This window comes from Xiphophorus couchianus, chromosome 17 (assembly GCF_001444195.1).
Source record: "Xiphophorus couchianus chromosome 17, X_couchianus-1.0, whole genome shotgun sequence".
Classification (NCBI taxonomy): Eukaryota; Metazoa; Chordata; class Actinopteri; order Cyprinodontiformes; family Poeciliidae; genus Xiphophorus; species Xiphophorus couchianus.
This window is the reverse complement of record NC_040244.1, coordinates 1,224,268-1,238,921: the sequence shown is the minus strand read 5'-3', so window position 1 is coordinate 1,238,921 and position 14,654 is coordinate 1,224,268. Positions and strand designations below refer to the sequence as shown.

The 14,654-nt window shown below is 38.8% G+C and overlaps 1 protein-coding gene and 1 pseudogene across 4 annotated transcripts in view; both read right to left on the bottom strand.

Moving 5' to 3' along the window:
* The window catches only part of cpm (carboxypeptidase M), an 18,472-nt gene extending 13,832 nt beyond the window's left edge, over positions 1-4,640 (bottom strand). For 2 of the 4 annotated variants that reach the window (XM_028044157.1, XM_028044159.1), the window contains exons 1-2: positions 4,519-4,640; positions 2,198-2,371 (exon numbers count right to left, since the gene is read on the bottom strand). In XM_028044157.1, coding sequence (XP_027899958.1) covers positions 2,198-2,357 — 160 coding nt within the window. In that variant the 5' untranslated portion in view covers positions 2,358-2,371; positions 4,519-4,640. Of the gene's footprint in view, positions 1-422; positions 687-742; positions 783-2,197; positions 2,372-4,518 lie in introns of those variants that run through there. The other 2 variants (XM_028044158.1, XM_028044160.1) reach the window with 2 other exon arrangements.
* A 7,491-nt stretch (positions 4,641-12,131) lies between these two features.
* On the bottom strand, positions 12,132-14,422 carry LOC114161097 (nuclear factor 7, brain-like; annotated as a pseudogene).
* Between the last annotated feature and the right edge of the window lie 232 nt (positions 14,423-14,654).

Below are 14,654 nucleotides of genomic sequence, written 5' to 3'. Positions count from 1 at the left end.
GGAAGAGAGAGAGACAGGGAGAGAGAGAGAGAGAGATGTTTCAGTCATTGAGACAATCAGACTTTATACAGAACCAAAACTGATTACATTGGATGGATGGATGGATGGATGGATGGATGGATGGATGGATGGATGGATGGATGGATGGATGGATGGATGGATGGACGGACGGACGGACGGTTGGATGGACGGACGGACGGACGGACGGAGGGATGGATGGATGGATGGATGGATGGATCATTAATTCCATTTTCTCACAGTAAAACATTCTGAATAGTAAATCTGTTTTGTGCCTAAAGAACAAACTTAGAAACCAAAACCTTCAACATTTATAGATTATTAGAAAAGTCCGTCTCCTTTTGGTGTTTATAGATTAGAGATTAATAGCGAAGATGTTCTTGTATTGATTTTACAGATTGCACCTTTAACTATAAACAACCGATTCAGTCATATTTAGTGACTGAATCGGAACGAGCCTCGACCAGCCTGCAGCTCCCTGGGAGAGGCGAGTCACCGCCGGACCGACCTGGACCGACCCGGACCGACCCGGACCGACCCCCGCTGACCCAGACTGACGAGGTGAGAACAGAAAGAAGGAGGCGTTTTGGAAGGAGGCCAGTTGGCGTCCTGGATTAGCTCAGATTAGCTGTGTGTGTCGGTCTGCGGGTGATTAAAGCTTCCCGTCATTCGATGGCGGCAGCAGACGCCCGGCCGCCGTCCAGGTTGCTACGGTTACAGACACCTGATGCTGCGCGGGTCATCGATCAGAGCCGTCTGTCCCTCTGCATGTGGAAACAAAATGACTTCCGATTTGAAACATTTTCTGCTTGGATTAACCTGTAAATGCAACCAAAAGTTTTCTAATGCATGTTGATTTTTTACTTTCCTTCCATTTCTTGTTGATTTTTCACATAAAATTCAGATAAAATATTTTTTTACAGCAACTGTGCACAAATTCAAAGTCTATAAATACCTTATAAAAAGTATTGTAACCAGGGTTACAACAGTTTTATTTTGTTGTGACATTTTGTTTGTCTCATTCAGGTTTTTGAGTGTATTTTCAAGCTTTAATTATTAAATAGTTTTTAACAGTTGTAGCAGTAGTTCTAGTTTTTACACACTTTGGTTACATTTTATGTGCAGAATTCAAACAGGTCAAAGTAATATGATTACTGATCGGTAATAAATTCTCAACAAAAGACATTTTTAAAAAAAACAATCGAATTATTGTTGAACAACCAACTGACTGATATTTTCCTCCATTTTTTCCAGACGAGTGATTTGCCGACAGCTGATGTCTGTTGGGAAAAAATCTATTTCACATCAGTTCAAAAGGCCAATAGTTTCAAAACCAGAAAACAAACTTCAGGACGTTTTAATAGTTTTATAAATGTGCTCAGATGCTGCAAAAATAGCAGCATCTGAGTTGAAAATCTTAGTTAGTTAGATCATTAGCTAACTATTGATCAGTTAGCTATTGATCAGTTAGCTATTGATCAGTTAGCCACTGATCATTAGATAACTTCAAGTCCTGCTTTACTGATGATCTGTCAGAAAGTTGGTGTGTTGGTCAACTTTTTAAAAATTTTTTAACCTAAACACATTGAGTTCTGCAGCACATCTACATGTTAAGGATGCCATAGTCAAGCTAGCATAACTAGCTTCGTTATCTAGCTATCATAGTGTTGACAATTAGTAGCAAAGCACTTTATACCTTTTAAGTTAGGCGTGTTATGTAGATAACTTCACAGCTAAAACCAAGGGTAGTAATCATTAGCTAGCAGTTTTCTGCCCTCCAGGAGGGATCTGTAGCAGCGACTGTTAGCTCAGAAGCTAATCTTCGTCTATTCACTGTTCAGTGTTTGTGCATAATTTTCCAAATTATTTGTGCTTTATTTTTCACAGAGTTTATCTGAAATTGGTTTGGAAGCTAGGTGCAATGCTAGCTATTAGCAAGCGTTTAGAAAAGCAGCCAATCCAGGAGCACCATACACTTTCCTTGCTGCTAATTAGCTAAACTGCTAAGAGAAAAGCCAGCTGTGGATGTTAGCTTCTGCTCTAGCGCTAAGGCGGTTTCCATAATGAATATTGAGCTGTATTTACCGTTTTAATTCTTAAACTCAGAAGTTATTGGCGTTTTTAGAAGAAGTCTCAAGTATTTGTGGATTTTCGCTGCTGTGTGTCCTGCTGCCGTTACCTTTCACCGACTTGCCGATGCTGTACAGGTGTGTGATGTCGGGGTTGTCGGCGCTGACCTGGAGCAGGTACTGCTCGATTTCTCTGTTGTCATGGTAACGAAACTCCAACATCAGGGTGGGGACGAGAAGGGAGAGGAGGAGGAAGAGGGATGAAGACATCCCTGCAGCATCACCTGGAAGGTAAAAACGGAGCAGCTGTTTAGATTTGATTTTATACTTAAGTTTTTCTGTTTTTATGTGATTTGGTTTCAATAAACTGTCAATAATTTTAATTGTTGCTAAATTTCTATGATTTCTAAGAATAAGATTTTGTTTTACAAAGTTATATTTTTTAAATGGAAAACTGAAGCTAAAACAGGAAGTGCTCCTCATCTGTCAGCCATTTTCCTTTTATTTTAATATTATAGTAGGCAGAGAAACAACTGTCCGGTGATTATGATCATTATTTTATACTATTTTAATTTAAGAAGAAGAATTATTATCACAAGCAGTATTTTATTTAATTTTATTTTATTTTCCTTCAGGATCAATAAAGTATTTTTTAATTGAATTTGAAATAGGAAAGAATTTCAAGGACTAAAATGGTAAAATTTGACTAAATTAAAAACTGTACAACTTTCATTTATTATGCCACAAATCTGAGTCCCTTTTTCAGTGGGAAAACTTTAAAAATACATATTTTCCAACTATAGCAGGATTTTACATTAAATCTTTGTCCATGTTTAATAATTTATTTTTAATATTTTTATTGCAAACTGATACAATAAAATGAAAACTAAGTAAAGTTCATCAACTTTAATTAAAAATGTCACTTTTTGGTGCCCCTACTGGTCAAATCTAAGTCACTTTATTATTTATAAAAACATCGATGGTTTTTAATTTGTGGTTATTTCCTGAGATTGTGTTAAAAAAGTTCAGCTTTTGGTCTCCATCATTCTGACTGGAGATAAACAAGATGGCTCCTCCACCTAATCACAGGCTGGGACGCTACATGCTACATGCTAAATGCTACTTTTAAGGACAAGAGATGTAAACATTAATTAACTTTAAACGCAGAATCGTCTGAAACTGGAAATAATCTGCCAGAAGTTATTATTATACTTATTACAACCAGCAGGTCAAAGTTCAACCTGTTTGTGTTCTAACTGAACCCTTCTGGCTCCGTCTCCTGATTGGTTGAAAAACTTCCTGTTTCTGTGAAGATTCACAAAAAATATTAACTTTTTCTGCAGCAGCTTTAATCATAATCAGGACACAGTCTTAAAATCTCCTGGGAACAAAGTTCTTAGCTTCACTCACAGAGACGAATTGGAAAAATAAATACATTTTTAGAGACATTAAATGTTTATTTTTATATCAATAACTAAACAGAAGAAGTTTAATTTTCTTTTTTTTTTACAAAGAGGCAAATTTCAATTAAACACCAAAGATGGCACTTAAAAAAGAAAAAAATCCTTATTAATAAAGAACATATAGGTTTTATTTACTTATCAATAAATAAACTTTTCAGATGCATTAAATGTTTATTTTAATTTAATATAGATTAACAGAAGTTTTGACTTTTAGGCTTTTTTAAATAGTTCTAAAGTTTTTTTTAATAAAATGCAGAAGATATCACTCTAAAAAAGGAACATATATTTATTATTAGTTAAAAAAAATACATGGGCCATTTTCAGCTATAATTAAATAAATAAGTAAATACTTAAATGCTTGAAATGGTCTTGAGTTAGTTTCTGTGGTTAATCTGCCAAATTAGTGACAAATTACTCAAAATTTTAAGTAAAATAATAAATGTCACCCAGCAAAATTCAGCTGATTAAAAAAGAAATAAAAATGAATAAACTATATATTATTTAAAAGTAACAGAACTGCATTAAATAATAGTTCCTTTAGTTTGAAATAAATGAAGGCAGCTCAAATAACAAAATTATAAATAATAATAATTTTACATAACATGACAATGATATGCTGATGGTAAAAACCCTCAAAGAATAATAAATAAATAAACGTTACAATAAATAACTTTTTATTTTCAGCTGTTTAGTTAAACTGGGTGATTTTGATAAAACTGTAGGTTTCAGTTGAAGCTCGTGGTTTCCATGACATCTTTAAACGGTCAAATAAAAACTTGACGTCTCAAAGAAAAACACATGAAAAGAAATAACTAAAAAATAACAAATAAACCACCGAAATGTCAGAGAAAAACAGGCGACATGCGGCAAATGAGCGGCGCTGCCGGAGTTTCTGTCGCCACAAGCCCGTTTCCAGAACCGGGCAGAGAGTTCTGTCAACAGAACCAGAACCGGAACCGGAGTCTTACCTGTCCGCCTGCGGCCGTTTCCCCGCTGGGCTCAGCGACACACCGACACCGGCAGACTGACGTGGAGCCGCATCTGCAGGAGAGCGTTACTCATTCATCACCGGCACCTCCCTGACTCATCCGGAAGGGGCGGAGCTTAGCCGTCTAACAGGTTCATCTGAATGAAACAGAGCGCCGATTCATCCCGGTTTAATATATTCAGCTTTTTACCTCATTCACATTCTAGTTTCACTGGCAGAAGATGTAAAATTACTCAAAATAATTATTTCACTAGATTAAAGTGGACAACTGGTCATTACTGCCCCAATACCCAGAAAATAACTAACTTTTCTTCTTTAGAAAGTGAAAACTAAAGACTTAAAAGACTTTAGTAATTTTGGTGACCTTTGCTCCGTGTAGGGACACATTTTTAGATTGAAACCTTCAGGGAAAATCCTCTAAACATTTATAAATAAAAAAAAAAGGTAGTAGCAGCTTCCAAGTTTGCCTCTGGAAATATTCATGGAATGATTGAGTGAAAAACTCCCTGAAGGATATTTGCTACTTTCAAATATTAACCTCAATTAGACCTTCAGGAAATATCATTTGAGGATTCCCGGAAGTTTAGTGGCTGCATGAACTTTGTAAGCTTTCACTGCTAGCCTTCACTTGTAGCTAGTAGTTTCTCCTAATAGTTTAATTACTAGTATTTACTACTAGCAAAGTAAAAACTAGCATAGCTGCCAGTAAAAACTAATCGATTACACCAGTAGTTTTACTAATAGTTTAAACTAGTTTTTACTATTAGCTACAAGTGAAAGCTAGTAGGTTTTTACTACTAGTTTAGTAGTAGTAAAGGTTTGTAGTTTTAGTGCATATTTAGTTATGTTTGGTGTTAAAACTAATAAAACAAGCAGTTACAATCTTTTATAAAGATATTTGTGGGTTTTAGCTTTTTGTTGGCGTCAACTGTTAACAGCCTGGAAAAGGAGTGACGTCATATCAAAGAATTGGATCTGATCAAAGTGAATAAAACGACAGAAAGTTATTAATGAAAAACACATTAAATCCTATTAGAAACATTTAAATTCACGGTAATAATCCCCAGTAACGCTGGAAGTAGGTAAAAATAAATGCTGTTAAAGATGAAGAACTACGGCTGGTTTGATCTTTGCACTTTATAATTTCTCCATGAATTGAAGTTTTTTATGTAAATGAAACCCATAAAACATTTTCGCTCCTGTTTAAGTTCCGCCTCAGTGGCTCTAAAGGCAAAATAAACTGTTGGTTGAAGATGAAAATGAGCTGAAATAACAGAAATACAGCAAAATAAAACGGTTTCAGTACCAAGACGTTTCTGTTAAAGGACCGTGGCGACATCTGGTGGCTGAACCTCCACACTGCAGGACAAAAAATGATTAAACACGAGCTGAAAGGCAAAGATGTAGTTTTAAGTGACTGGCGGGAATATTTTATGACATTTATTGAGGTTCTAAAAGTCTTAAAAAGGATATATGGGCTGAAAACCCATACGTCCTATAAATCCTTTTAGATTTCCTCTTTTTTTGCTTTGCTGTCTCACTAAAATGTCTAAGATCAACAATGTTTTATAATCAGCTAGAAATATCCTGAGTAAAAAGCAGTTTTCAAATTGATCCAAAACATCTTAGATTAATGGCCAAAAAATAACTTCTCTCCTTTGTTAAATCATGAATTTAATGAGGAAAACATATTTTTGTACAGAATATAAAAATTTAAGTAGTAATTAAAAGACCTTAATGTTGCTAGAATTGTAGAATCAAATATGACCTGTTTGGCAACACAAAGTAGGTTAAATCCAACCAATCAAGCTCCAAACCATCATACACACACGGAGAAAAACATTTAAAGCAACTCTTTGTAGTCAGTTGTGTAATGTGGCCTACAACAATATTTAATATCCATCTGGGATTAATAGAGTATTTTTAATTGGACTTTCACTGAGATCATGAGGCAGTTTTTCCACCTCAGTTCAATTGGGGACCAAAGTTGCAACATTTCCAGCTGCTGTGGTTCTTTCTCTCTCTGTCTGAGACAAACCAACCAAACCCTGTGAGCAACCTGTTCCCCTCCTGGCCTGTGGGGGCGCTGCACCACAAACCACTGAAGGAAATTACACAATAAACCTCTGAAGAAACTGAGCGCAACGTCTTCATGAAATGTAAAAAAAATTGAGTGGCATGAGATTTTAGCGGTTGGAAGATTTTTCTTTTGTCTTTGGCTGAAGAACAAGAAACATTTCTCCTACTAGCATGTTTGTTTTGGTTCTATTTACCCAGAATGCCCTGCTCCGTGGTTCACTTCCTGCTTTTGGAATGGCCTCCGGTCCGGTTGGCATTCACATATTCAAACCGATTTTGTAGGCAAACGGAGTGGAATTGGATTAAAGCGGATTAAACTGCTGGTGTGAATGAACCCTAAATGAGTCTCGGTGGGTATTTCTCATGTTTTCTGCGACATTCCTGCGTCAATTTGACAACAAAGAAAACTAAATCAGGTACATGACTGAGCCAAGTTGATAAAAGTCACAACTTTTTACTTGTTTTAGCTGCACCACTGCAGAAATTAATATTCTGGTGTCTCAACCTGTAGCTCTGTAAGCCTGTGTGTGGTGCACTGAGGTAATAATATCGGAGTAATTGCAGCTCTTGGGGCAGAGCCGGCAGACTGACAGCTTATTTAATCAGACACGGTCAAGAAGATGAGGAGCATGGTTTAGAAACAGGAAGTTAATGAATCTGGAGGGATGAGCGACGGGTACAACAACACCGATACACCCATCTGTCTCTGAGTAATTGAAATCCTTATTTAGTGGAACATTGCGATGCTGATTCACTGCCTTTTTCTTGAAGACAGCGCTACAGGAAGAAGTTTGAACTGACCTCGTAGCAAAGATTTACTGAAGTGAGAACAGGATGAGGAGAGTTGAATCAGGTCTTAGCTGGAAGTTTGATTCAGTTTTTCGGAAAACAGAAGCTGGTGAGAGACCTAAAGGACATGTACACCATGTTTTATCATTTCTAGACATTAGAAATGTGAACTAACAGTCTGATGGTGCTGCCATTACTTGGATTAATATGTTAAATAAAACAAATACCTTCAATGACTTCGGATTTGGTCAGTAGTTGCGTTTCAATGCCAGATTTACGTCAAACCGTGTCAATATTCCGCTAATGTAAAAACACTTTCACAATTGCTGCTTCCATTAAATAAAAAACTTAACTAAAATCACACAGCAATAAGTTTGTTTACACAGTAAGCGCCATCATCCTCCTACCACTTCCTGTCGTCTTCTTCTTCGGGGCTTCCGCCTGTGGTAACATCCGGTCGGTGATCACATGAAAAACCTGCTTCATCCAAGCGCCAAAACTTTTTATGAAAAAAACAAAACATGCGTTTTTTCGGATTTGTTTCCATTTAGTAAATTTATTTTCACAATTTAAATTTCCAAAATTCTACTGCTAATGGAAACAGAGCTTAGTTCGGTATGGCTGAAAAACTACATTATCCAACTGCAAAACCTTTTTTTAGTGTTTATTTATTATACATTACAGTATAAGGAACAACATTACATTAGTGAGAAATAAAAAAGTACTATGGGTTAATGAATAAATATTAATGAGCGTGTGTGTTTGTGTGCTCAAGATTTTTGTTTTAAGTTTGCTTAAGTTTCCATTAAGCAAATTTATCTTCATAATTTCAATTTGCACAATATTCTAGCCTATGAAAACGCAGCTGTTGATGATAAAGACTGATGGGGCCGATCCTACGTCGGTTTGTTTGGCTCGTTTATGATATTAACATTCACCACTAGGATGCTGGATAAGGGCCGCTGTAGACAGAAAAATCGACTAAACTCCTGCCCAAAAAAAATCTGGAATTTTGAGATCAATTAATTTCTAGAAAAAAAAACATGGAAATTTCTGAGCTTGAAATTTTTTTTTCTAGAATATTTTTGGCATTTGGAGCTCAGATATTTCCTTGTTTTTTCTAGAAAATTTCTGAGATTAATCTAAAAATGTTTTAAAAGAAATATACTCATTTTCTTTTCTTTTTAAAATGGCCCTAGTACGCTGTTGTGTCTTGTTTGGGCAGTGATTTCAACCCCTACAAGTTTATTCAACCAGAAAATTAGTTGACAATTCAACCAACTCAAGAAAACAAAAAGTATTTGAAGTCATTCATGTCATTACAGATTTGTCATGTCTCACAAATCAACAAAAACGCTTCCTGTATCAGCGTAAGGCTGATTATTTTCACTGTGTGTCATCCACAGGTTGACACAAAATGTCTGCAGGCTCTAAACCTGAAACTAGGAGAACAGGAACAATAAAATCACAAACTGAAAGTATCATGTTAGCAAAATGCCTGCTCCATGTTGTTCTGTTAAAACATGTCTGAGCATCGAGAGGTGACTGCGTCTGTTTAGAGTTTGTGTCTTTGAGAGAGAAACTTCAGAGAAAACAGAGAAAGTTAATCTAGAGGAAAGACTTTGACTCATTCAGCTGTGGAGAGAAATCCCAGATCCAGACCATCATATTTCCATAATCTGCCTGATGCTCTAATATCCCAACCAGCCGGTTCTGATGTATTTCACATTACCATAATCCATCCAGTCTGTGGCGACGCTAAGCTCCACGTCTGCATACTGCGAAGTGCAGCTGATATACAAACTGTTTGTGCTGTAATTATTCCTGAAGTATTAACGTCACAGGCAGAGCAGCTGAGGAAGAGGCGACACGCGAAGCTTTACCTGCCTGATAGCAGCAGATCCTGACGCTCCAGGTTGGGCTTATGACGCCTTAAAGCCGCAGGATCCAACTTCTACTAAAAAATAAAGATTTTCACATATTAGTTAAAACTGTCACCATGTTGTTTGTTATGAGACAGATAATCTGTGAAAAGATCAATCTTGTTCTTGAGCCAATATTGCCCTTTGCACCAAAAACAACCAATCAGAGCCAGGAGGAGGGGCTTAGCGCTGTCAATCAACCTCAGGAAAGAGCTGCTACATGTGCTAAGGGTGGAGAAACAACTCCCAATCAAACTGCTTATGCACCGTCATCAGTTCCCATGCTAACTAGCCTTAGCTTTTGTTAAGTCCCTCCTCTTGGCTCTGATTGGTTGTTTCTAATTCACACAAAAGTGTCACTCACCACTGCAACGGCGGCCATTGTAGATAGAAAAATGAGGAGCCGCATAAAATTTTGAAATTAATCTGATAAATTTCCTAGAAAAAACTTGGAAATTTTTGAGTTTTAAAAGTTGAAAATGTCCAACGTTTGAAACCCAGAAATTTCTGAGATTCACCTCCATGAATCATGGCGTATACACGGCCATGATGGACAGCACTAACACCCGTCTCCTGGTTCTGATTGGTTGTGTTTTAGTTTGATTTTGAAAAGTCTCATGATGGGTTGGTAAAGTTCATATTGAAACCTAACAATGATGGATCAGATGGTGGGTTGGTTTGGTTAGCTTGTTTCTGATATTATCACTCACCACTACGATGGCGGATTAGGGCCATTCTAGATAGAAAACAAAAAAAGGAGTAAATTTCTACCAAAAAAGTCTGAAATTTTGAAATTAATCTAAAAAAATCTCAAGAATTTCTCAGTTTTTTAACTTTTGAAACTCAGAAATTTCCAAGTTTTTCCTAAGAAATTTGTGAGATTAATCTCCATGGTGCTCATGATTGACAGCGCTAAGACCCGCCTCCTGGCCCTGATTGGTTGTTTCTAGCCAGCACTGGGAGAAGGCAGAGGAGCTCTGTGTTTTTCCCAGATTATTTGTCTCATACTCTACTGTCAAGACTTGGTGACAGTTTTAATAAATATGTAAACAAGTTGCTGCAGCTTTAACTCCAAAACCAAAAACGTTTCTTGGTGTTTTAGTGACATGACGGTTCCTGTTGATCTTAAACCAGGTGAAGTTTGCATCAGTAACACAACAAACCCTGCAACCACCTGACTTTTAAACACAAATATAGAAACAGACGGGAAATTATTGAATATAATTGAATAACAGTAAATAAAATGCATCTCCAGGATCTTTAATTTGCTGCGAAAAAATCAGAATCAGTTTGTTTGAAAAAAACATAATTAGTTGCGTGTAAAACTCTGTCATACGTGTTTTGGGATTTTCTTTGACTCAAAGTTGTTCTGTAGCACAATTTAACGTGAACACTGTGGTGCTACAACTAAATACTTCCTTCTTTTCAAGGAAACAACAGTAATCTGGAGGATATAAATATCTAGTAGTTATTTGTCAGTTGAACTGAAAGGAACAGATTTTAAAGTCGACTTCAGCCTGAAAGGAACCCAGACATCAACCTTGTCATAAAAATAAATTCTCCTTAATTAGAAACCACCAGAATGTCCAGAATGTGAGCGAACAGCAGGCAGAAAATGCTTCGGTTTGATTTGCATGTTAAGATGTGCCTTTGATTTTATCAGTTCTGTCTCGATGCCAAGTGGATCTGTGGTTAGTCAGTCTAGACAACTTTTAGATGGTTATTTACCTGCAGCCGCCTGGAGCTCAAGCAGGTAGAGTTGTTAAAAAAGAAAAAACTAAATCAATTAAATAAGTGATTTTAACAGTGCTGATGACATGGTCGTCATCGGCAGTTTTTACTGTGAACTCGTTCTTCCTGCTCTTTGTCAACAGTAATTACCTTTCTCCTGTTTACTGCCTTCATAACAGATGATTCACTAAAAATAGTAATTAGTTGGACACAGAAAAGATTAAGTACTTGATTTAAAAGGTTCTGTCATCTGTCACCTTTAATCTGAAAAGGATTGTGACAATAATACGATTGAACACTTTCAATGAAACTTGACATTTCAATCAAGACATATTTGACGGTTGCTTTCAGCTGCCACTCCTTCAGATACTGCATTGTTTTCCTGCCTGATGCAAATAAACACTTTGCAGTAAATTTATTTATCTCCAACTGGAAAAACAAAAACAACATTTTTTCCAGCCAGAATATCTTCGTTGGTTTTAGGTTTGGGTTGATGGAATATTCTACAATCAAGCTATTTTCTGAGCCATGTTGACAATCGATAATCTTCAAAATATCAACACATATTGGTAAAAACAAACCAATATGTTTTTACATATTCCTTCTCGTTTCTTTATGAACAACTGAAAAGAAGAATGCAAGATAAACAAAGAAGCTAAATATTAAATTATGAAGGTAATTTCTAACTTTTATTTGTCTATAAACATATTTCATTTTTGCAATGATTCTTGAATTTTTTCCACTTTTGTATCTCCATTCTTTGTGACGCAAAACAGGAAAACAGTTTCCCAGACAGTTTTCTTTAGATTTATATTTATCAAAAATATATATTTGTATTTGTATTTACAAGCAGTTCATTTAAAACTCAATATTTAAAATTGAGTTTCACTGAGAAGTAGCTCCTGTAATGAGCTCAGCAGCTGTTTGCTATTTGCTGCTGGCTAGTCTGAAGGAGCTGAGTGGGGGAGGAGCTGCGTCTTGAAGGCGGGGCTAGGTCCACCCAGCTGAATGGTTGCCGTGGAGATTAAATGATTGTCAGACATCCATGAAAGAGTCAAAGCAAAACTCCATGTTTGTGATGAGGGAATAACTTTATAACATGATGATTTATGTGATACTGGCCCTTTAAATGAAAAGTCCTGACTGATGTCTGTGTTATTTTTCTGCGTGTTGAGTCGGAGGAGTGATGATCAGAGGAGCAGAGTTTCTGTCGCCGTCGTTCGGACCAGGACTGAAGAACGGGAAGAGTTTCTCAGAGAAGGAAAACCCGGTGAAGGAGTGAAGCAGAACCGCCGCTTCCACGTCATAAAACGACACTTGACCCTCCTCGTAATCCACAAACACTCTCACCCAATCCGGATTATAACCCACCGAGAGAGGAAGCGGCTTGCTAGCGAGCGCGACAAACTCCTTCCTGTTCTGGAGGCGGATGGTCCAGAAGCCGTTTTCCGGGCTCAGGTCCAGTTCGACCTTCCGGTTGACGGACTCCCTGGCGACGCCGAGCGTCCAGGCGGTTTTTCCTTTCACCTGGACGTCGTAGTGAAACCGCCCGCAGGAGAAGCCCCGCCTCCCCAGGACGCCGACCAAAGCTTCGAAGCGTTTGGACTGGTATGGCAGCGTCTTCCCGCCGTCTCCCAGCTGAACCCGTCTCCGATCGTCAGACAGCTGGAGGGCGGGATGCGCCGTGTCTGGGTCCAGATCGACGTCCACGGCGGAGCGGTGGAGAACCTCCACCGCCGCGTCCTGCAGCGTCTGCATGGCGTTCCTGATGGCGTCCGTCAGCTGGTTGGTGGCGCTCAGCAGCGCCGTGCGGGTCAGGCCATCGTAGACCAGCGGACACATCCTCAGCTGGGTCCAGTTCTTGGTGGCTGGGACGGCGTTCAGCGCCGGGAAGCTCTGCAGGAAGACGAGCGGATCGCTGGAGCGCGACAGCTGCTGCAGCTGCACCTGCCGCCGCCGCAGCTTCCCCACTTCCTGCTCCAGGTCGGCCATCAAACTCTGGCTCTGCTTCTCCCTCGCTCTGCGCTTCTCCTCGATCGCCCCGATCAGCTCCGCCTGCGCCGCCTCCAGAGTCTGGATCAGGGAGCTGAAGATCCGGACGCCATCCGCCATTTCCCCGTCTGCAGCCTCTTCGCTCTGCTGCAGGGAGCGCTTCAGCTCCTGGATCTTCAGCCGCCGCTGCCAAATCACCTGCCGAGGTCACGTGTTTGGTAGAAAACGTTACTACAATCACTAACGCTTCATGATTGAATCTGCACTACCTCAGAGTATTTTAAGCCTGGCGGGTCACCAGGCTTTACTTTCAGAAATATCCACATTTTTTCTACAAAATCTGGAGTTTGAAAAGTTGAAGATTTGCTAGAAAAACTCAGAAATTTTCAGATTAACCTCAGAAATGTTCGGGAAAAAAAATTCTGAAAGTCGTTATGAAACCTAAATATAAATTTTTTTCTCTAGTAAATTTCCTGGAGTAAATGTTTTCCAAAATACTCAAATTTTATGATTAACCAGAAAACTCGCCGCTGCTCAGGCTCTGATGGAGATGCAGGTTAGCCGTGAGCAGCAGCAGCAGCGCTAGCAGGGTAGCAGCTAGCAGCAGCCAGGACCTGGAGGTCAGCGGTTTGGGTCTGACTGGAGCTCCACACGGCGCTTTCCTCGGCTCTGAGCTGCTTCCAGATTTCCTTCCTGCGCTCTGCCTGTACTGAACGGCCAGCTCCGATATGAAAGTATTCACACCCAGCTTGTGCTTCTTGTCCACGCGCTCCTTGCACATGGGGCACCGGCGCTGGGGGTCAGAGGTCAGGTGCTCCTGGATGCAGCTCCTGCAGAAGTTGTGTCCGCAGGGCAGCGTGACGGGGCTGGAGAACACGTCCAGGCAGATGCAGCACCACAGATGCTCCTCGCTCAGCTGGTAGCCGCCGGCGGCCAGCATGTCTGTCGGCGTCCAGGGAATACGGTGAAGTCAGGAATCCTGCACGGAAAAAATAAATCTACTGCTTCAAAGACGGGGGAACATATGGAGTGTTGGCCAGCGATAGGTTTGGTTTTCCATCACAATAAATTTACAAATAAACCCTGGACTGTTTTATACGACGGAGTATTACAGTCATGATGAGAAAATATAAGAATAAAGTCAAAATAATACAAGAATAAAGTTTCAATAATACAGTTGTACAGTTATAATAATACGACTTCACTCCTTTGTTATATCTACTATATTCTCATATGACTTTGTTAGGTAAATTATACATATTATTATCAAATATTTGTTGTTTCATGTGCCTTTATAATGTTCTTGTCTTATATGCCTTTATTTGTTTCATCTTAGCATAAAGAAAGTTTCTGTGTTGTTGACATCTTTGATTCCTTTCTCAGAAGGCCTCTGAGGAACAGCAGAGAAACTGTTTTCAACATGGTTATCGCTCAGCAGAAATGTCTGCATCCTTGACCTGTTAGATAATTATAAAACTGTCGCCATGAAGACGTACAACTTGCTGTGTGTTATCCTGTGTCTGGAACAGAATAATCTAGTATGTAGATACCATGTGTTTTGTTAGTGACTAGTATTTGCATTGCAATTATGTGACTGAAGTGT